This window comes from Scyliorhinus canicula, chromosome 2, assembly GCF_902713615.1.
Source record: "Scyliorhinus canicula chromosome 2, sScyCan1.1, whole genome shotgun sequence".
NCBI classification, from domain to species: Eukaryota; Metazoa; Chordata; class Chondrichthyes; order Carcharhiniformes; family Scyliorhinidae; genus Scyliorhinus; species Scyliorhinus canicula.
Window position 1 is genome coordinate 62,238,093 of NC_052147.1, and position 24,207 is coordinate 62,262,299.

General features: G+C 48.4%; 1 protein-coding gene across 1 annotated transcript in view; it reads right to left on the bottom strand.

The window, feature by feature from the left end:
• slc35f4 (solute carrier family 35 member F4) overlaps window positions 1-23,858 on the bottom strand; it is a 255,387-nt gene extending 231,529 nt beyond the window's left edge. Inside the window, exon 1 of the mRNA XM_038779792.1 lies at window positions 23,608-23,858. Within this exon, the coding sequence (XP_038635720.1) occupies window positions 23,608-23,803 (196 nt within the window). The 5' untranslated portion in view covers window positions 23,804-23,858. The remainder of the gene's footprint in view (window positions 1-23,607) is intronic.
• Between the last annotated feature and the right edge of the window lie 349 nt (window positions 23,859-24,207).

Below are 24,207 nucleotides of genomic sequence, written 5' to 3' on the forward strand. Positions count from 1 at the left end.
ATACAGCACAGAAACAGGCCCTTCGGCCTACAATGTCCATGCTGATCATCAAATACCAATGTATACTAATCCCATTTACCAGCACTTGGTCCATAGCCCGACTGATTAATAAATACCACTTCCTCCTCAAATAATAGGTTTGTGCTCCTCCAGGTGGAACATTATTTGGCAAAAGCTATAAGGAGGGCAAGAGCACAGAATATTTTCTTCGTGGGATATCTTCATCTCAGCAAAAGAGGCTCAGTTTTATCGTCATTGACTAAAATCGCCAAATCATGAAGAGCATGGTTGCCAGACAAGAACTGAGGCCGATGGCTGAAGCCAGACCAAGCAGGTGTACTGCTGTTCTCTCTGCCATCAAAAGACTATCTCTTGATCATTTGATGAATTCAGAATTATAAATGTTTTCAGTAGTGACTTTAACCTGATGTGCCTCTGATAAAGGTTTTGTTTTTAAGTCGTATGGACGTTAAAAAGGAAAGCTTAATGGTTTACTTAGTGTTGTAGTCTTTGGGAGTTGTATTTGAATTAATGGTTGCAAAGATGTTCACTGTATGTTGTAAAAAGATGAACCTGAGTTCATAGAATAAACATTATTTTGCTTTAAAAAATACTTTTCCATTTCTGCTGTACCACACCTGTAGAGTGGGCCATGTGCTCCCCATACCACAATCTATTAAAAGTTGTGGGTCAGGTAAACTCCATGATACACTTTGGGGTTTTCTACACCCTGGCCCATGACAAATTGGGGCCTTGAGGGGGATAAAAATCTATCTATTGGAATGGCTTAGTGAACTTAAAGACAGTGAGGGGTTAGCGTATTGTGGTTGCTTTCCAGGTGTGGTATTTTAGTTTAAGTGGGGAGTGTGTTGTGGACAATGGCTCTTTAAGAGGCTCTGAAGTTTTTGGGGGTGGAGACGGTCACACGCAGTACCTTACGGACAGAGACTAAAAGCAAACTGTTAGATTTGGCAAAAACATTGCAGTTAACATTACCTGACAAATTGCGAAAAGATTAGGCAATTGTGGCGGTGGCTAAGCATTTAAAGTTGCCTGAGATACAGTTTGACTCATTGGAGATGGCAAAAATTCAGTTACAAATTAAACAAATGGAACATGATTAAGAATTAAAGCAGCTTGAATATGAAAGAGAGGAAAAAGAAAAAGAGAGAGAGAGAGAGAGAACGGAAAAACAGAAAGAGATAGAGCGGAAAGTGAAAGAGAAAGAGAGAGAGAGGAAAAAGAAAAGGAGAGAGAAGAAAGGAGAAAAGAAAGAATAGTAGAACAAAAAGAAAGAGAAATGGAGATACAGATCAGGTAAAAAGATAGAGTTTGAACTTCATAAAATGGCCATGAAACATGAGTCAGTTAAAATTGGCAGGTGTAAAGGGAAACGTACAGTTGGATGATAGTGATGAGGATAGTGAGAAAGAGCGTCAAAGTCGAAGGCTTGGTGGGGATCTAGTTAAATATGTCCAAGCATTACCAAGGTTTGACGACAAGGAGGTAGAAGCCTTTTCCGTTCATTTGAGAAGATGGCTAAACAAATGAAATGGCCACAGGACATGTGGGTATTACTGATTCAAACAAAGCTGATAGGTAGGGCTAGTGAAGTGTTTGCATCACTACCGGAGGAGGTATCTGAGACATATGAGGAGGTGAAAAAATCCATTTTAGGTGCATGTGAACTAGTGCCTGAAACCTACAGACAACGGTTTAGAAATTTAAGGAAAGAATTTGGTCAAACATACATGGAGTTTGAAAGGATCAAACAGAGTAATTTTGATAGGTGGATAAGGGCTTTGAAAAATACCAAACGTATGAAGCTCTCAGAAAAATTATACTTTTGAAAGAGTTTAAAAATTCAATTCCTGATGTAGTGAGAACTCATGTGGAAGAACAGAGGGTTAAAACTGCGAGATTAGCAGCAGAAATGGCTGATGATTTTCAATTAGTTCATAAATCAAAGCTTGGTTTCCGACATCAGTTTCAACCTGTGAGGGATAGAAACTGGAGACATGAAAAATACTCAAGTGGTAAAGGTAAAGGTGATCTGATGGGAGATAATGAGAGTGTATCTCACATTAAAAAAGAAATCCAGGAGGGTGGAAAAGAAATGAAAATTTCAATTTTTTTCACTGTAATAAACTAGGCCATGTAAAGTCATAGTGTTGGTGGTAGAAGAAAAGCACTGGGAAGGCTGATGTGGTAAAACAGGATAAGACAGTGAGGTTTGTGAAAGTGGTAAAGGAAAGCCCAAGTGAAGCGAAGGAGGTGCAAAAGATTGTACAGCCAGATCAAGAGGTGATTGATAAGAAGGTGCCAGATCTCTTTAAATAATTTACTTGTGTGGGTAAAGTTTACTCATGTGTATCAGGAGGAGCAGGTAAAGAAGTCACAATTTTAAGAATTATGGGAGCTAGTCAATCTTTAATGGTAAGAGATGAGGAGTTATGTAGTCTGGGAAGAATGTTGCCAGAAAAGGTGGTAATATGTGGAATTCAGGGTGAGAGGAGTAATGTTCGATTATATAAGTTAAAGTTGAAAAGTCCAGTGAAGAGTGGTGAAGTGGTAGTAGAAGTAATAGAGAAACTATCTTGTCCAGGAATACAGTTTATCTTGGGTAATGATATTGCTGGATCGCAGGTGGGAGTGATGCCTACTGTGGTTGATCAGCCAGTGAAAAATTAGACAATTGAAGTGTTGAAGGACGGATATCCTGGGATTTTTCCGGATTGTGTAGTAACAAGGTCGCAAAGTCACAGTTAAGACAAGAGGCGAAATCAAAGAGTGAAGATGAAGTTGAAGTTGAAGTTGAAGTTGAAGTTGAAGTGCAATTATCAGAAAAGATTTTTGATCAGATGGTTGAAAAAGTACAAGAACAGGTGGAGGATGAGGCGGATGTTTTTAGTTCAGGAAAATTGGCAGAGTTACAACAGAAAGATGTGGAAATAAAACGGATGTATCAGAAAGCATACACGGAAGAGGAATCTGAGTGTATACCAGAGTGTTATTAATGTAAAAGTGATGTCTTGATGAGAAAATGGAAACCTTTACATATGCAGGCGGATGAAAAGTGGGCAGACGTTCATCAAGTAGTATTGCCGGTAGGGTATAGAAAGGAGGTGTTGCGAGTTGCACATGAGGTACCAGTGGGGACATGAAAAATACTCAAGTGGTAACGGTAAAGGTGCTCTGATGGGAGATAATCAGGAGAGTGTACCTCAGATTAAAAAAGAAATCCAGGAGGGTGGAAAAGAAATAAACATTTCAAATGTTTTCACTGTAATACACTAGGCCATGTAAAGTCAGTGTTGGTGGGAATAAGGAAAACTCAAGCTAAAATACAAAAACATTTTTATTGGCTTGGACTACATAAAGATATAGTTAAATTTTGTCAATCATGTCACACATATCAAGTCATAGGGAAACCTCAAGCAGTGATAAAACTAGCGCCCTTAATACCCATTTCAGCATTTGAGGAACCTTTTACAAGGGTCCTAATTTCATAGAATTTACAGTGCAGAAGGAGGCCATTCGGCCCATCGAGTCTGCACCGGCTCTTTGAAAGAGCACCCAAGACCACATCTGCACACTATCCCATAGCCCAGTAACCCCACCCAACACTAAGGGCAATTTTGAACACTAAGGGCAATTTAGCATGGCCAATCCACCTAACTTGCACATCTTTGGACTGTGGGAGGAAACAGGAGCACCCGGAGGAAACCCAGGCACACACGGGAGGATGTGCAGACTCCGCACAGACAGTGAACCAAGGCGGGAATCGAACATGGGATCCTGGAGCTGTGAAGCAATTGTGCTAACCACCATGCTACCGGCTGCCCTCTAATTGATTGCATAGGACTGCTTCCTGAAACAAAAAGTGGGAATCAATATCTTTTGACTATAATGGATGTGTCTGCTAGGTTTCCAGAGGCCATTCCAGTACGTAATATTACAGCTAAAAAGTTTGTGGAGGAGTTACTTACATTCTTTACTAGATATGGACAACCCACAGAAATACAACCGGATCAAGGATCAAGTTTTACCTCAAGGTTATTCAAAGAAGTTATGGATAGTTTAGGAATAAAACAATTTAAATCAACTGCGTACCATCCAGAATCGCAGGGAGCGTTAGAAAGGTGGCATCAGACATTAAAGACAATGTTGAGGGCTTATTGTCAAGATTATCCAGAGGATTGGGACAAAGGAATTCCATTCGTACTGTTTGCAATTAGGGATGCACCTGATGAATCAACCAAATTTAGTCCCTTTGAACTAATTTTTGGTCATGAGGTAAGAGGACTACTTAAATTGATTAAGGAAAAATTGGTGAGTGAGAAATCGGAAATTACATTATTGGATTGCATGTCAAATTTTAGGGAATGATTAAATAGAGCAGGTGAAAAGTAACACAAAATGTGATGAAACGGGTCGTGGACAAGAAATCCAAAGTTTGTAGTTTTGCCAGTGGAGATAAAGTTTTAGTATTGTTACCAGTGGTAGGTGAGCCTTTAAAAGCTAGGTTTTGTGGACCTTATCAGATTGAAAGGAAATTAAGTGAAGTGAATTTTGTGGTTAAAACACCAGATAGAAGGAAGACTCACCAAGTGTGACATGTGAATATGCTTAAAAGGTAATGTGAAAGAGAAGGAGAGAAAAAAGAGGTTTTCATGATTCTAACTCAAAGTGATGAACCAAATCCAGATGACTGTGAGTTTGACATACCTCAACTTAAATTGGAAAATGTGGATGTTCTTAAAAATTGGGATAAATTGTTGAGTTACCTTCCAGAGGAAAAACTAACTGAACGGAATTACTGATAGCACATGCGCAAGTTTGTAGAGATAAATTGGGAAGTACTAAAATGGCTATACATGATATAGATGTGGGAAATGCTGTTCCAATCAAACAACATCCATATAACCCTTTAAAATTGGTACAGGTTAACAAAGAGATTGAGAGTATGCTTAGAAATGGCATCATTGAAGTGGGTTGCAGCCAATGGAGCTCACCCATAGTGATGATACCAAAACCAGACGGTACCCAATGGTTGTGTGTGGACTATAAAAAGGTTAATGAAGTTACAAGAATGGACTCTTATCCAATCCCACGTTTGGAGGATTGCATTGGGAAAGTGGGACAATCAGCTTTTATTTCCAAACTGGATTTACTTAAAGGTTACTGGCAGGTACCCTTATCCAAAAGGGCGAAGAAGATTTCAGCTTTTGTGACTCCAGATGGTATATACCAATTCAAAGTTTGCCATTTAGCATGAAAAACGCCCCAAGAACATTTGAAACATCTGATGGAGTTATTCGATCGACTTCAGGAGGCGGGTTTGGTGATAAACCTAGCCAAAAGTGAATTTGGAACGGCCCAAGTCATTTTCCTTGGCCATACAATCAGACAGGGTCGAATGGTCCCACGGGATGTGAAAACAAAGATTATTGGGGAGCTTCCGATACCCTCGACACGACGGGAAATAATGCGATTTCTTGGTATGAGTGGATTTCACTGGAAATTTATACCGAATTTTAGCAGTGTGGTCGCTCCACTGACAGATTTGCTCAAGAGGCGTTAACAAATTCCAGTATACAGTGGAGTGCCAACAGGCATTTGACCGCTTGAAGGCTGTGTTAACCACTGCTCCTGTGTTAGCCATCCAAAATTATACACAACCATTCAAAGTGGCGGTTGATGCGAGTGATGTGGATGTAGGCGAGGTGCTTCTACAAGATGACGATGAAGGGCTAAAACGGCCTATTGGTTATTTATCAAAGAAATTGAATTCTCACCAGAAAAAGTATTCCACGATTGAGGAGGAGACTTTGAGTTTGGTGCTGGCTTTGCAACATTTTCACATTTATGTGACCAGCAATCCGTCTGACACCGTTATATATACTGATCATAATCCATTGACTTTTTTGGAGCGATTCCGGAATAACAAAAAAGGCTGTTTAACTGGAGTTTATTGTTACAGCCATTTCATTTAAAAATAATACATGTGGCAGGAGGCGAAAACGTGATAACCAATGATTTGTCACGAATGTGATGAACGGAAGCAATTTTAGTTGGAGGAGGAAAAATGAAAAAAATGGACTATGTTATTATACCTGTTTGCGTGTGTTGTTTTTTTAAACAAAAAAGCATATTTACTGTGTGTATTTCTTAAAGGATAGTGAAAAGGTGAAAAATGAAACCACCTTGGAGTTGATGGGTTTTTTTTTCTTGGGGGAGGTGTCATGTGCGAGTATCTTTAAGAAATGGGTGTTTATAAATGGGTGTGTATATAAATAACTGTAGTGAGAGTACCTTTAAGAAATGGGTGTTTACTACTGCAGTGATATCAGAGAGTGGGTGGAGTTGTGCTGTCTGTCAGCTTTTTACTTTTGTTTTAGGCTGTTTGCTGCAGGGTGTGTTTTAGTTTTGTTTTCAGTGTTGGAGCTAAAGCCAAACCAAGCAGGCGCACTGCTGATCTCTCTGCCATCAAAAGACTATCTCTTGATCATTTGGTGAATTCAGATGTGTTTCTGATAAAGGTTTTGTTTTTACGTTGATATAGATATTCAAAAGGAAAGCTTAAAGGTTTACTTAGTATTGTAGAATTTGGGGGTTGTATTTGAATTAATGGTTGCTAAGATGTTCACTGTATGTTTTAAAAAGGTGAACTTGAGTTCATAGAATAAACCTTGCTTTGCTTTAAAAATACTTTTCCATTTCTGCTGTACCGCACCTGTAGAGTGGGCCGTGTGCTCCCCATACCACAATCTATTAAAAGTTGTGGGTCAGATGAACTCTATGATACACTTTGGGATTCTCTAAACCTTGGTCATAACAATATGGATGGGGGACCACCTGGATTACCAGGTATAGCAGAGGTTGCTTACATCACCACTGTCCACATTCACTCTGTCACACAATCGATATTCCCTCCTCCCACCCTTCCCCTACATCATTCATTTGATTGAATAACTTGTTCATTTGATCCATTTTGTTTACTCAAAAGAGTTTAAAGGGGAAACAGTTGATGATCAAGAACTGAAGTTTTATCTGAGTTGGAATAAAGCTCTATCTAGAACTATAGATTCGATTTCTTTCTTTTTTACCAACCTGCCATTGGAGCTTTAACATTAGGGGCATATCTCGAAGATAACAGCTGAAAACTGCTACCCATGTGATTTTGAGGGCCATCATCAACAACCCACTTGTATATCTGCACAATCTGTAAACTCATCTTTCAACCCGTCTCTCACACCTTAATCACCTTCAAGTCAGAAAACCAGTCTGGACCAGCGTGGAGTGCAGAAAAGCATTCCAGAAGCAGCATCGATCACATCTTAGAATGGGGTACAGTAGTAAAACCATTCCCGAGCTACATACCAAAAACAGCAGAATATAGCGAGACCTATGTGGCCCATCAAACAACATTCAGAACAAAGCTTTGAAGTCTAATCATGTTAACTCATGAATGATGGGAGTACCATCACTACCAGGACTGAAACAGTTCAAGGAGAAGGCTCATTGCCTACTTCTCAAAACCACTAGGGATGAGCAATAAAAAGGAATACAGGAAATCAAAAGAAGGAGGAAATGCCTTGATCATCTGTATCCATGACTATAAAGTCCCATAGCAACAAAAAGTACTGAATATTATGTTCACTAAGATCCTAATTTCTAATGAGTTTGGGTAGCTCAAAATTATATTAACATTTGGCTGAGTGCACTCGACGCGATAAAGGTAATACCTTCTGACAGCATCATAGCTGTAATGCTAAAGGTCTGTACAGACTAACAAGCTACTCCTATAGCCTAACTGTTTCAGTACAGCTATGGTACTGTTAACAACCTGAACATGGGGAGGTTTACCCAAGGGTGTCCTATCCAGTGAAAACAGGTTAAACCTAATCCATAGAACCCCTACTACGTAGAAGGAGACCATTCGGCCCATCGAGTCTGCATCTACTCTCTGAATGAGCACCCCACCAAGGCCCACTCCCCGCCCTATCCCCGTACGCCCACCGAACAAACACATCATTGGACACTAGGGGGCAATTTTAGCATGACCAATTCACCTAACCTGCACATCTTTGGACTGTGGGAGGAAACCGGAGCACCTGGGGGAAACCCACGCAGACATGGGGAGAACGTGAAAATTCGCACAGACAGCCAGAATTGAACCTGGGTCCCTGGCGTTGTGAGGCAGCAGTGCAAAGCACTCTGCCAGTGTGCTGCCCAATTACCACTCTGTTAGTCTCCTCCATTAATTCAGCAAACAGGTCCATCAAGCAACATCCATTCACCTGACTCCTTGAATGCTGTCGATCAATACAAGGCTCAGGTTAGGAATGTGATCAAATGCTGATCACTCCTGGATGGGTACCCCAGCAAAAACACTCATTCAGGACACAACAGCTGCCTTCATGGATGCCACTACCGTTGGACTAATATCCACCCAGTCAACAAATGACGTACACGAGCTGCAAATATATAAAGTCAACAGGATGCACAGCAGCAAGACAATAAGGTTATTTAAATAACACCAGCTCTGTAGATTCTACCAGCGAAGGAGAAACAGAGCAAGCACATTGTGGAAATACCATCAATTGTCCTCTAAGTCACATAACATCCTGCTATAATGTCTCCACTTTTCACAATGTAGTCTCCTCTACATTGAGAAACCCAAGCTCAGACTGGGTGACCATTGTACAGGTTTCCTCTACAAGCATGACGCTGAGCTTCCAGTCGCCTGTCATTTTAATTCCCCCACCTTGTTCACACTCTGAACTTTCTGTCCTTGGCACAATAAAGCACAACATCAGTTCGGAACAGATGAGGAACAGCACCTCAGCGCTTGACAGAACACTTTATGGCCTTCTGGTCTCAACATTGTGTTCATCAATTTTAGATCATAACCTCTGCCCCGATTTTATTTCATTTTTCTTTGTTGTTTTGGCTTTTATCTCTCTGATTCCCTTTTCTTTTCCCTTTTCGGGCAGCCCCAGTTCAGGATCCTGTCAATCGCATGTCCTCCAGATAGGGCCATTCAGAGAGGATGTTTCTTTTGGGGGGGGTGGGGGGGGGGGGGGGGGGGAGCGTTTGGCCTAGGCCTCAAGCTCAAAGGGAGCCTCAGATTTCGATACTTGTTCATTTTTTGGCATTTGATAAGTTTCACTGTGGTGATCCACCACTGTGCAATTGTGGGTGTGCTTGTATTAGGGGATGTACAGCAGTCCCTGTTGATGTACCACCAATTGAACGCAAGACGAGTTGCTGTACAAAAGTAAGGCTTTAATCAGCTAGATGTTAGCCCTGCGGTCGATTAGAGTAAATGGATGACTTCCGGGCGTACTGGGTATTTATACCCCACCCTGGAGGCGGGGTTAACTGAGCCTCTCGACCAATCGGGGAGCCGTCACATGACTGGTCTGAACCAATCGGTCGAGAGGCACATGACCGACCAGGGCCAATGGTAAACCGGTGTTCTGCACCAATGGCAGGCAGCTATGTTAATCATACCACCACATTCACCCCTTGCGGAGAAAGCAGCCGGGGGGGGGGGGGGGTGTCAACGAGAGCTGAGGGGGGGGGGGGAGAAGTGGTGGTATGAGTAGTAGCAAGAGAAGGGAAAAAAATGTATCCTTGACTTCCCACCGGCCCAGACATTTAACAATAGTACATACTGTCCATACAAGGTCCATGGTGTTGTTGAAAGTTAAATAGACTTGATCAACCTTTTCGTTGCCTTTGACGTCCTGGCAGACCGCCGCAGTGGAGTTGGTGATGTTGGTTCAGCCGATGGTGGTGGTTCCGCTGACGTCCTGGAGTCCGGGGGCGATGGTCCTTGAACAGTCTCCATCACCCGGGCTGGTGGTGGAGACGCCATGGATGGGGGAGGGGTGGCCTGGGTGGGGCGCTGGGGGAAAAGAAACGGGGGGGGGGGTCTGTGGTGAAGGGGGGGAGGGCCGCACGCCGGCGGGTGCCAGGTCCCGGAGGGAGACCGTGTCCTGCCGACCGTCGGGGTACTCCACGTACGCATACTGCGGGTTAGCGTGGAGTAACTGGGCTTGTTCCACCAACGGGTCGGACTTGTGCACCCGCACATGCTTCCGGAGCAAGATGGGTCCGGGGGCGGCCAGCCACGTCGGGGAGGGGATCCGGAGGACGACTTCCTGGGGAAAACAAGAAGACGTTCATGAGGAGTCTGATTTGTTGTGGTACAGAGGAGTGAGCAGATAGAATGTAGGGCATCGGGGAGAACCTCTTGCCATCGGGAAATAGGGAGATCTCTGGACCGGAGGGCCAGTAGTATGGTCTTCTAGATGGTGCCATTCTCCCGCTCGACCTGTCCGTTACCCCGAGGGTTATAGCTGGTCGTCCTGCTAGAGATAATGCCCCTGCTGAGCAGGAATTGACGCAGCTCGTCGCTCATAAATGAGGACCCCCGATCGCTATGCATGTATGCGGGGTAGCCGAACAGGGAGAAGATGGAGAGGAGGGCCTTAATGACGGTCGATGTGGTCATGTCGGGGCAGGGAATGGCGAAGGGGAAGCGGGAGTATTCGTCGATTACCGTCAGGAAGTAAATGTTGCGGTTGTTAGAGGGAAGGAGCCCCTAGAAGTCAATGCTGAGACGTTCGAAGGGACGGGATGCTTTGATCAGATGCACGCGCTCGGGGCGGTAGAAGTGCGGTTTGCACTCTGCGCAGATGTGGCAGTCACGGGTTACTGTCCTGACTTCCTCGATGGAGAAAGGCAGGTTGCGGGCCTTAATGAAATGGAAGAAACGGGTCACCCCTGGATGGCAGAGGTCCGCGTGGAGGGAGCGGAGGCGGTCTATCTGCGCGCTGGCGCAGGTACCACGGGACAGGGCATCAGGATGCTCATTGAGCTTCCCAGGACGATACAAGATCTCATAGTTGTACATGGACAACTCGATCCGCCACCGTAAGATCTTGTCATTCTTAATCTTGCTACTCTGTGCATTATCGAACATGAAGGCCACTGACCGTTGGTCTGTGAGGAGGGTAAACTTCCTGCCGGCCAAATAGTGCCTCCAATGTCGCACAGCTTCGACTATGGCCTGGGCTTCCTTTTCCACTGAGGAATGGCGGAGTTCGGAAGCCTGGAGCGTTCTGGAGAAGAAGGCCACGGGTCTGCCCGCTTGGTTCAGGGTGGCCACCAGAGCTACTTCTGATGCGTCGCTCTCGACCTGGAAGGGGAGGGACTCGTCGATGGCGCACATCGTGGCCTTTGCGATGTCCACTTTGATGCGGCTAAAGGCCTGGCAGGCCTCCGACGACGGCGGGAATGTCGTAGTTTGAATGAGGGGACGGGCCTTGTCGGCGTAATTGGGAACCCATTGGGCGTAGTAAGCGAAGAAACCCAGGCAGCGTTTGAGGGATTTGAGGGTATTGGGGAGAGGGAGTTCCATCAGGGGGCGCATGCATTCAGGGTCGAGGCCTATCACTCCATTACGCACTACGTAGCCGAGGATGGCTAGACGGTCGGTGCTAAACACGCACTTATCCTTATTGTATGTGAGGTTAAGGAGTTTTGCGGTTTGGGGAACTTTTCGGAGGTTGGTGTCATGGTCCTGCTGGTCGTGGCCGCAGATGGTGACATTATCGAGGTACGGGAAGGTAGCCCATAATCCGTGCTTGTCGACCATTCGGTCCATCTCCCGTTGGAAGACCGAGACCCCATTTGTGACACCGAATGGAACCCTGAGGAAGTGGTAGAGGCGTCCATCAGCCTCGAACGCGGTGTACTTGCGGTCACTCGTGCGGATGGGGAGCTGGTGATAGGCGGACTTGAGGTCCACAGTGGAGAAGACTTTGTATTTCGCGATCTCGTTTACCATGGCGGAAATACGGGGGAGAGGATACGCGTCCAGTTGCGTAAACCGGTTGATGGTCTGGCTATAGTCGATGACCATCCGGTTTTTCTCCCCAGTCCGGGCCACCAGCACTTGGGCTCGCCAGGGACTGTTGCTGGCCTCGATGACCCCTTCCTTCAGCAACCTCTGGACCTCGGACCTGGTGAAGGTCCGGTCCTGGGCGCTGTACCGTCTGCTCCGGGTCGCGACCGGTTTGCAATCGGGGGGGTGAAATTAGCAAACAAGGAGGGGGGGTCCACTTTGAGGGATGCGAGGCTGCAGATAGTGAGGGGGGGTATAGGGCCGCCGAATTGGAAGGTCAAGCTCTGCAGGTTGCACTGGAAGTCCAGTCCAAGGAGTGCCGGTGCGCAAAGGTCAGGGAGGATAAGGAGTTTATAGTTTTTAAAAACCTTCCCTTGGACCGTGAGGTCCGCGATGCAGCAGCCGGTGATGCAGACGGAGTGCGAACCTGAGACTAACCCGATATTGTGTTTTACAGGATGGACAGGGAGTGCGCAGCGTCTTACCGTGGCAGGGTGAACGAAGCTTTCCGTGCTCCCGGACTCCAGCAGGCAGCCCGTCTCATGGCTGTTGAGGTGGATCAGCGTCGTTGTTTTGGCGAGCGTGCGTGGCCATGACTGGTTGAGTTGAATGGCCGCGAGCCGTGGAGAAGATCCATCGTCGAAATCGTCGTCGGCCGAGTAGGTGCTGGCAGGACCTTGTGTGCCAGTCCAGGATGGTGGTGCCCAGGATCCGCACGTGGAGTCGGGGCCCCAAGATGGCGGCGCCCAGGACCCGCACGTGGAGTCGGCGCCCCAAGATGGCGGCGCTCAGGACCCGCACGTGGAGTCGGCGCCCCAAGATGGCGGCGCCCAGGACCCGCACGTGGAGTCGGCGCCCCAAGATGGCGGCGCCCAGGACCCGCACGTGGAGTCGGCGCCCCAAGATGGTGGCGCCCAGGACCCGCACGTGGCGTCCGGGGCCCAAGACGGTGCCGGCGGGCCGATCGGAGCAGCTGAGAGCGGGGGCAGAGAGGCGCGCAGGCCGGGCGCAGGGGCCTGGGGGCGGGAGAGAGAGATTTGCGCGGTGCGCTGGAGGGCCCGGAAAGGCCCGGAGGGGGGGATTCCCGGTCGCTGCGCGGTACAGCAGTGACCAATTTGGCCTGGCAGACCGTCAAAAAGTGGCCCTTCTTCCCGCAGCTCTTACAGAGGGCGGAGCGGGCCGGGCAGCGCGGGTGTTTTGCGAACCCACAGAAATAGCAGTGGGGCCCCGCGGACTTGTCGGGGCGTCCCGCGGCGCAGGCCTGAGGGGGGTCCGGAGCGGCGGATGGCGGTGGGGAAGCGTGCGAGGAGGCCCAGGATGGTGCAGTGCGGCTGGGGACATATGCGCGGGAGTTTAAGTCGCCGACCTCCAGGGAGGTGGAGAGAGTCCGTGCCTGTTAGGCTGAGGTCGTCTTTCTCCAGCATCCGCTGGCGGATAGCGGCAGACTGCATCCCAGCCACGTAAGCATCTCTAATCAAAAGTTCCATGTGCTCCGTGGCTGAAACTTGGAGGCAGGTGCAATTCCTCCCCAGGACAGCGAGGGCCTGGTAAAAATTGTCTAATGACTCACCGGGGAGCTGTTGTCTGGTAGCCAGCAGATGTCGGGCGAATACTCTGTTTACCGGTTTAAGAAACTGTCCATTCAGCTTATCCATGGCCGCGTCGTAATCTTTTTCCTCCCCTATCATCGCGTAGGCCGCCATGCCCACGCTGGAGTGGAGGATATGAAGCTTCTGTGCCATGGTGGACCCATGCTGCTTGCGGACGCCAGGTAACCATCGAAACACGCCAGCCAATGTTTGAAGATTTCTGAAGCGTTCTGAGTTTGCGGGCTGATGCGGAGGCATTCGGGCTTGATCCGGAGCTCCATCTTCAAAATTCTAGCTTATTAAATTGATGTACCATCAATTGAACGCGAGACGAGTTGCTGTACAAAAGTAAAGCTTTAATAAGCTAGATGTTAGCCCTGCGGTCGACTACAGTAAATGGACGACCGCCAGGCGTACTGGGTATTTATACCCCGTCCTGGAGGCGGGGTTAACTCTCGACCAATCGGGGAGCCGTCACATGACTGGTCTGAACCAATCGGTCAAGAGGCACATGAAATACCAGGGCCAATGGTAAGCCGGTGTTCTGCACCAATGGCAGGGAGCTATGTTAATCATACCACCACACCTGTACTACAGGTTCGCCGGTAGCCCCCGCCAGCTAGCTCCGCCCACAAGGAGCCGTACAAATATGTATGAGTTCTCCTGAGCAGCCATTCTACCAGCTGCAGTCGGAGGATCAACATCTAACTGTAATAAAGCCTCTCTTGTACCGATTCGAGTCTTTAAGTGCAATTGATAGCGCATCAATTTATTACAGTTAGATTTTCCGCATCATGGACATCAGGATCAAACCAGATCGCTTGCAGCTGGATCTGCAATCGCCGAATGCCAGAAAGGACTTTAATCACTGGCTGGCTTGCTTTGAGGCCTATATCAACTCAGCCACTCCCGAGCCGACGGAAGCTCAGAAAATCCAACTTCTCTACTCACGGTTGTGCTCCAGCGTGTTCCCGCTGATACAGGACGCGCCGAATTACGCAGGCGCCATGGAACTCCTTAAAGAAAACTACGTCCAGAAGACGAACACTCTATTTGCAAGGCATGTACTCACCACTCGCGTACAACTACCTGGTGAGTCGAATGAAGACTTCTGGCGGCCCCTTATCCCTCTCGTACGGGACTGTGACTGTCAGGCCGTCACGGCCACGGAACATTCCAATCTCCTCATGCGTGATGCATTCGTGACGGGGATTGCATCGGACCCCATCCGGCAACAACTGCTGGAAGGAGCCGTGCTCGACCTAACGGCGACAAAAACTTTAGCGCTCTCCATGACGGTCGCTTCTCGTAATGTACATTCCTACCCCGCTCGCCGAGCGGCCCACCCATCCTACCCCTCATGGACCCCGCAACCGACCCCCCTGACAGGGGCCGCCCCCGCACAATATGCCTGCGCTGCCCGCCACACCGCGCACTCTGGGTGTCCCCGCTGCTACTTCTGCGGCCAACAGAAGCACCCCCGCCAGCGCTGCCAAGCCCGCACCGCCACCTGCAAATCCTGCGGCAAGAAGGGCCACTTTGCGACGGTGTGCCAGGCCCGCGCAGTTGCCGCAATCGCGCCCGACTTCTCTCCCTTCCCTCAGCCTATCGCACAATGGGCGCCGCCATCCTCTGCTCCCGGGGCTTCGTGCGACCAGTGGGCGCCGCCATCTTCTCCCCCAGGTCCACGTGCGGCCCGTGGGCGCCGCCATCTTGTCCCGCCCCCACAACGTGCGCACCATGGGTGCCGCCATCTTTCCCCCCCAGATCCACGTGCAGCCAGTGGGCGCCGCCATCTTGTCCCGCCCCCACAGCGTGCGTACCATGGGCGCCGCCATCTTGCCCCGCGCCCGCAACGTGCGCTGCATGGGCGCCGCCACCTTCTCCCGCACAGGGCCTTCGGATGCCGCCATTTTTCCTTCCCCTCGGGACTGGACCGCTGGACTCGGGTCTCTACCGCTCCTCATCGGACGCTGCTCCCACTGCTCGTCTCCATGACGCTGGACCAGTCCCGTCCTTACAACCTGGCTACCGCTTCGACGACGGTGCTAATCAACGGCCACGCGACCTCCTGTCTACTAGACTCCGGGAGCACCGATAGCTTCATCCATCCGGACACGGTAAGGCGCTGCTTCCTCGCGGTCCATCCCGCCAACCAGCGGATCTCCCTGGCTTCCGGATCCCTTCTTTCCCGATCTGGGGTTTCTGTGTGGTCAACCTCACCGTGCAAGGCGTTGAATTCAGCGGTTGTCGCCTGTACGTTCTCCCCAATCTCTGTGCTAAACTATTACTGGGCCTGGATTTTCAATGTAACCTCCAGAGTCTCACCCTCAAATTCAGCGGGCCCCTACCCCCACTCACCGTTTGCGGCCTCACGACCCTCAAGGTTGACCCTCCCTCCCTCTTTGCCAATCTGACTGCAGATTGCAAGCCCGTCGCTACCAGGAGCAGACGGTACAGCACCCAGGACAAGACCTTCATCAGGTCCGAAGTCCAGCGGCTGCGTCGGGAGGGTATTATCGAGGCCAGCAATAGCCCCTGGAGAGCCCGAGTCGTAGTGGTTAAAACTGGGGAGAAACACATGATGGCCGTGGACTACAGCCAGACCATCAATCGGTACACGCAGCTCGACGCGTACCCCCTCCCTCGCATATCTGATATGGTCAATCAGATTGCACAGTACCGGATCTTCTCAACAATTGACCTAAAATCCGCATACCATCAGCTCCCCATCCGCAAATCAGACCGTCCATACACTGCCTTCGAGGCAGACGGTCGCCTCTATCAATTTCTTAGGGTTCCCTTCGGCGTCACTAACGGGGTCTCGGTATTCCAAAGAGAAATGGACCGAATGGTTGACCGGTACGGACTGCGGGCCACGTTTCCGTACTTAGATAATGTCACCATCTGCAGCCATGACAAGCAGGACCACGACGCCAACCTTGCCAAATTTCTCCTCAACCTCACTTACAACAAGGAGAAGTGCGTGTTCAGCACTAACCGCTTGCCCATCCTCGGCTATGTAGTCCAAAACGGACTCCTGGGGCCCGATCCCGACCGCATGCACCCCCTCATGGAGCTCCCCCTTCCCCACTGCCCCAAGGCCCTCAAATGCTGCCTGGGGTTCTTCTCCTACTACGACCAGTGGGTCCCACAATACGCGGACAAGGCCCGCCCACTGATACAGTCCCCTCAATTTCCCCTCACGGCCGAGGCACAGCCGCCTTCACCCAGATCAGAGCAGACATAGCCAAGGCCGGGATACATGCAGTTGATGAGACACTGCCCTTTCAAGTAGAGAGCGACGCTTCAGATGTCGCCCTTGCCATCACTCTAAACCAGGCAGGCAGACCCGTGGCATTCTTTTCCCGCACCCTCCATGCCTCCGAAATTCGACATTCCTCTGTTGAAAAGGAGGCCCAGGCAATCGTTGAAGCTGTGCGTCACTGGAGGCATTACCTGGCCAGCAGGAGATTCACTCTCCTCATTGACCAACGGTCAGTAGCCTTCATGTTTAACAACACGCAGAGGGGCAAGATCAAAAATGATAAAATCTTGAGGTGGAGAATCGAGCTCTCCACCTATAATTACGAGATCTTGTATCGCCCCGGCAAGCTCAACGAGCCCCCAGACGCCCTCTCCGGAGGTACATGTGCCAACGCACAAGTAGACCAGCTCCGTACCCTGCACGACAGCCTTTGCCATCCGGGGGGGTCACTCGGATGTATCACCTAGTCAAAGCCCGCAATCTGCCCATCTCCATCGAGGAAGTACGGACAGTCACCAGAGACTGCCAGGTCTGTGCGGAGTGCAAGCCGCACTTCTACCGGCCAGACCGCGCGCGCCTGGTGAAAGCGTCCCGCCCCTTTGAACGACTCAGTGTGGATTTCAAAGGGCCCCACCCCTCCACCGACCACAACACATATATCCTTAGTGTGGTCGATGAATTCTCCAGGTTCCCATTCGCCATCCCATGCCCGGATATGACGTCTGCCGCCGTCATCAAGGCCCTCGACTCCATATCTGCTCTGTTCGGTTTCCCCGACTACATCCACAGCGATAGGGGATCCTCATTCATGAGCGATGAGCTGCGTCAGTTCCTGCTCAGCAGGGGTATCGCCTCCAGCAGGACGACCAGCTACAACCCCCGGGGAAATGGGCAGGTAGAGGGAGAACGGGACGGATTGGAGGGCCGTCCAGCTGGCCCTATGGTCCAGAAACCTCCCAGCCGCTCGCTGGCAGCAGGTCCTCCCGGATGCATTGCACTCCATCCGGTCTCTACTGTGCACTGCCACGAATAACACATCCCATGAACGTGTTTTTACCTTCTCTAGGAAGTCCACATCCGGGGTGTCGCTCCCGACTTGGCTGGCAGCTCCAGGGCCGGTTCTACTGCGTAGGCATGTCCGACTCCACAAGGCGGACCCCTTGGTGGACAGGGTACGCCTACTCCACGCCAACCCCCAGTATGCCTTTGTGGAGTTCCCCGACGGCCGCCAGGATACGGTCTCGCTCAGGGACCTGGCTCCCTTGGGTGCCACTCCCACCCCCACACACCTCCCCACCCATGCGCCATCCGCGCTCCCAGCACCAGCCCCACCAGGTCCATCCCTCCTTCCCCTGCCCACGCTACAGGACGAGGAAAATTTCGGCACGCTCCCGGAGTCATCCAGCTACTGGCCAGCACCAACACCGCCAGCACCAACACCGCCAGCACCGACGCCGTCGACACCACCTGTCAAGACATCGCCACCACTGTTACGTCGCTCCCAGCGAACCGTCAGACCACCAGACAGACTTAACCTCTGACGAGCACTGGGTTACAAGATGGACACATAATTTTTTTCCCTCCCCTCTGTAAATAATTCACAAGTTCTGTATATAGTTCCACGCCACCCCTGCCGGATTCATTTTTAACAGGGGGTGACTGTGGTGATCCACCACTGTGTAATTGTGGGTGTGTTTGTATTAGGGGATGTACAGCAGTACCTGTATTACAGGTTCGCCGGTAGCCGCTGCCGGCTAGCTCCGCCCACAAGGAGCCGTATAAATATGTATGAGTTCTCCTGAGCAGCCATTCTACCAGCTGCAGTCGGAGGATCAACATCTAACTGTAATAAAGCCTCTCTTGTACCGATTCGAGTCTTTAAGTGCAATTGATAGCGCATCATTCACAACTTGTGTTTTGCACATGAAGAAATAATATTGGGAAAGGAAGTACGTTTTGCTGTTGCGTATTGTACATCAAGCAGTGTCTGCACAGCCTATCCTACTGGTGCGTGAGAAGGGTGTAAGTCCGTGCACACGTTAAGGCAGCAGAGCTAGCACACGGTTAAAGTTGTTTTACTATTCGTTTGCAGTAACTCTTTATAATAGATAGTTTTTCAACACAATATCCTCAGGATGAAAACACTCTTCTCTGGATTGCAAGCCAAAGGAATTGCTTCAAGAAATACCCGAACCTCTACTCTCTGAGCATTTCCTGATACCACAATTGCATTGTGTATTTTTGCCAGCGTTAGTGGCTTCAAGGGAACTCACTTTCAACGTGTTGAAGCAGATAAAGACCTATCACCGTTCAACTCTGGGACAAGAGTGTTTGCGTGCTCTCACCATGCTTAATATCAACTGTTGCATTGCACAAAAGCCAGATTTTTCCTCAATAATTAGTGCATTTGCAAAGAAAAAGGCGAGAAAAGCATTTGTTAAATAAATTAAAATTATGTCCCTTATTTGGTGCTCTATTTTGTTTTAATTTATCTTCATTTTTGTTATTGTGGCAGGGGGCCTCAAAATCTGGAAATGTCCTGGGCTTCCCACCACCTCTGAGAGAGCCTGCCTCCAGATACACATTCTTTTCTTTACTAGTCTTATGACCAATGCCTTTGTCCTTCACTATTGAACCTTTATTCGTCAAACACTTGGATAGGATGGGTATAGAGCAGGGGTGGGCAAACTACGGCCCACGGGCCGCATGCGGCCCGCCAAAGGTCTTTATGCGGCCCACCAAGATCAAGTCATAAAAAAAATTTTTTTTAATTTTCTTTTTAAAAAAATTTTTTTTAATAAGGTTAATTGGGGGGGGGGGGCTGTTTGGTTACTGGTATATGGTGGATACGTTGACTTGAGTAGGGTGATCATTGCTCGGCACAACATCGAGGGCCGAAGGGCCTGTTCTGTGCTGTACTGTTCTATGTTCTATGTTCTATATGAGGCGCCCAGAATCATAACCGGGTGAAGCGCCATTTTTGAAAAGTAGAGAAAAAGAGGGCTAAAGGCAGGATGCCACCGGGGGAAGCGCTGAGGTATATGCCGCACGCTAATTGGTTACAACCGGGACTATTAATTAATGTACTATGCGGCCCTTTAAAATTGTGAATTTCTGAATGTGGCCCTTGCACGGAAAAGTTTGCCCACCCCTGCTATTGAGGGATAATGCACTAGGAAGTGTTGAAGGTTTTGGCCAAGGGTGGGATCATGATCGGTACAGGCTTGGAGGGCCGAAGGGCCTGTTCCTGAGCTGTATCGGTCTTTGTTCTTTCTTTGTTCTTTTGTCACTCAATCCCTCCTGCCCTCCACCCAGTCACAGACGTTCCCTTTTGTTCTTTTCCCACCCTCCTCCCTTTCGCTTGCTCAAAACCTATTACATTTCTATCTGCTCCTACTGCCAATGAAAGGACGTTGGTCTGAAAAGTTAACTCTGTTTCTCGCTCCACACATGCTGAGCATTTTGAGCATTTTCTACTGTTCTTTCAGATTTGCAGCATCAGTGTTTTACTTTAGGGTTCACATACCATCCTGGTTTCATCACTGGGCCAACAGTCTAGAATTCACTACCATTATGGGAACACGAACATCACAAGAGCCGTCGGGATTCAAGAGCCACCATCAACTTTTCAGGGTAACCTTGCCAGTTTTGTCCATTACCTGAAAGTGTCCTAAAAACGACTTAAAGCCATCGACAACACAGATAGTGGCCTGAATTGTCTCGGGATTCTTCCAATCTCCCATTGTAAATTCAGCGGTACATCAGCAGAAACCCTGAAGAAACATTGAAAACAAATATCCCTCCCATTTCTCCCCACGGGTTTCAACCAAACTTGGAGCAGGAGATTTGGAAGCCGTTGCAAAAAAAAAAAAAACCCCAGAATGTTTAGCTGATGGATCATATTGAACTCAATCCAGTTATTTAATCTGGCAACGGTGAGGGTGGAAATCTGGAAATGTTCGTTTTTTCAGATTAACTTATTGTGGAGCAGTGAAAATCAATTACTTGCAGCCTTTCACCAAGATACTAGATAAAATGCTGGTAAAAATGTTTTTCCCATTCAATGATTTGGGACCACCAGCAGTTTGCCTATTTGTCATCGACGGTAGGAGAGGATGAGAAGTTATTTTCCCTGGTCGGCACGGTGGCACAGTGGTTAGCACTGCTGCCTCACAGCTCCAGGGACCCGGGTTCAATTCCAGCCTCGGGAGACTGACTGTGTGGAGTTTGCACTCCCCCCTCTCTCCCCCCCCAACGTCAGTGTGGGTTTCCTCTGGGTTCTCCGATTTCCTCCCACAGTCCAAAGATGTGCAGGTTAGGTGGATTGTCCAAGCTAAATTGCCTTAGTGTTCAAAGGTTAGGTAGGGTTACTGGGTTATGTGGATATGGTGGATGCATGGGTTTAAGTAGGGTGTTGTTTCCAAGTGCCAGGGCGGACTTGCTGAGCCTAATGGCTGCCTGCTGCACTGGAGGGATTCTATGGTCTTTGAATTCTTCCCAATTGTTATCAGTTTTCAGGAATCGGCTTTTTCAATCTCCTTTATAATATTGAAAACTTCAATCAAGTTCCCTCAAAGTCTTTAGCTAAGGTAAACAAGCCAACATTTTTGACATGTTGAGAATTTACCGTTTGTTGCTCACCTCCAAATCAATGTTTTCCCTGCATACAGTACTCAAGAGTCTCAACAACACTTTACAGAACAAGAATGTAAAATTACATAACCTAATGTTCTAATATAAACTTAATCAAGTATATCATTTTTTTAATGTGCAGGAGGAATTAAGAAAGACGCACTCTGACAATACCACACTGAAATCCAATATCATAAAGAACATGTCGATCGCAGTACTTAAGGGAATGATGCACGAGGGAAGATTTACTACCTTAAGTCTTTCTCACTTGACTAGGCTGAGAGGATATATGAGAGAAATGATTCAAATCACGGCAGGTTTAGATAAATCAGATCCGAGCAAGCTTTACTGCTGTGCACAGAATGTAAACGTGAGGGGTCACATTTAGGAATTAGCAACAATAGAAAAATGCAGGAGGATTTTCTCTCCAATCAGAGGGTGATAAATTTGTGAAGCAGTTCACCAACATAAGGACGAACAAGGCCAGCTTGTATCTACGATGGGATTCAGAGTGGATAGGTGGGCTAGATGGGCTGAAGATCTCCCTTGGCTGATACTGTTGCTATGTTACCATCAATGTGAGAAATTGGATGATTTACAATGATATTCCCATTAGTTTCATAATGTTCCTGGAAACAACATGAACCCTACTCTCCAATTCCTCTGGGCTACTGTGTTTCACTTTGTAATATCCATGCTAAATGTGTTGGCTTAACACTTGACCATTCGGTCACCCTTAAATGAAATAAACAGCGTTTCAACTATGGGAGCAGATTATCTAAAGGGCAAAGCAACTTTCTCCCAATCTCGGGTCGGGTAACAGCTTGTAGCCATCATAGTGGGAAGAACCCCCTCGGGAAATATCCATTGATTTAAAATAAACACAAACCCTTCTCTGTGTTTCACACTTCTGATGTGCGATTTATAGGCAGAGAGACTCGTGTTAATAAAACATGAAGTATTGGGAATATCACGGCTGACTGATTACCGTATATAGTTACAGTTACAGGTTGCTTGGGGGGGGGGTTAGTTTTCAAGAATCGCAGTGTGCTTGATACCGAGCCGGACGTCACTAAAGTCAATGTCAGTGAGCAGCAGCCCCTGTGGCACTGTGGTAACTGTGTAACACTCTGTTAGATGTCGCATTGACAAACACCTGCCCGCAGTACTGACACAGAAGGGAATATATTGATAGACTGAGAGGCAGTGTGCGTGTGGAGCAGGAGGTGTCACGGCTTTGCAGAGATCACCAGCTGAGCTTTTGGAGATTGGTGGTGGTAATGTGCAGCCCAGAATGGACATCCTGTTAACTGCACTTCGGTCCTTCCTGAACAGGAACGCCAGGACGTTTGGTGTTCGACCCATGGATAGCTCTCTTGTAACATTGCCACACCAAAAAAAAACAAACGGCAGAGCTGTTCCATCTTTGTGTTGCCCCCCCCCCCCCCCCCCCCCGTATCAAAACACAACCTTCATTTTGCACATTGGGACCGTCGACACTGCCCGGTGGAGAGATTCCCTTTGGAGTTTTAATGTACCTCGAATGCCTTGTGAGCCGTCAGTCTGCTCCTATATTCCATCTCGATTGTGCTAAACCCAAGTTAACCGCTTGTCCTGTGGCAACATTGTTGCCATCCACTCCAATCCCATTTCTAGTCAGTCCCACAGGCACCCCCAAGGTTTCTGTTTACACACCGGTTTCAGAGTTTACCCTTTACACAAATCACATCCTCCACCGACTGACAGTCAACCCCAAAAGGTGCGAAAATAACGTCCGGCATTTTCATGTTTTGAAAAGGGATTTTCTAATGGAGAATGAACTGCCCCATGAAACCGAGGGTGAATTTTATCAGCACCTTAAACAAACCCCTCTCGGAATGCAACCTGTGATATGCACCGAACAGGTTACTCGGAGACGGTTAGATTCCCCATCTCTTCCTCCAAAACACACACACACAATAACCACAAAAGAGGCAGAAACTCAACAAGGCAATTTGAAATTGCACTCCTTAAGTTTTAGACTTAATACAATTAATTCTTGGCAGATAATCTGATTTAAAGGCAAATGATTCTGGATTGTGTGCAAAAAAAAACTTTAGGAAGGTCTCCAATGGAAACTCTTGCCAGTGAAGGAGCCCCTTTGCCACTTCACGCCGTTAACTAGGAGTTTGGATGCTAGAATAATAAGCTTCACTTACTTTGATGACTCGAATATCCCGGGTAATACCCATAATATCCCGTGATCCGTAAGATTCTGTCTTCGATGGTGGAAACCCCGTTGGAAGCAGCCTTGACGTCCATAAAGGATCGGGAGCACTGCTGGTCTTCAGAGGAGGAAGGAGAGAGATACTTGAGCTGGTTGAGATGCAGACTTATGTCCGACAATCTCCGCATGGTTTTGTTAGTGAGCGGGAGCTGGATTCCGTCAGTCACTGCTGTCGGATAAATCCCCCCCCCCCCCCCACTCCCAGTCCAGCCAGCCCACTACAACATTGTCACATCTAGGGGGCAGACCTGCATTCACCTACCAAACTCAGTGCGCTGTCCCACATCACTGGCACCAGCAGATTGTATACACCAGAGCAAAACGCTCAGCTACAACATGGACACGCCGTTCGGCTGTGTTTTTGTGTGTGCATTATGGAAACTTGGAAACTGGTTGCTTTTTGAGAGGGGAACGAGTTGCATCGAAGATCTGCGTCAGAGATCACTGGCTGTGAAGAAACAGCCTTTGCACCAAACCGCCCCCTCTGCAAACACTCACACTCAGGCAGAAGCAGACACCGTTCTCGGTAAAA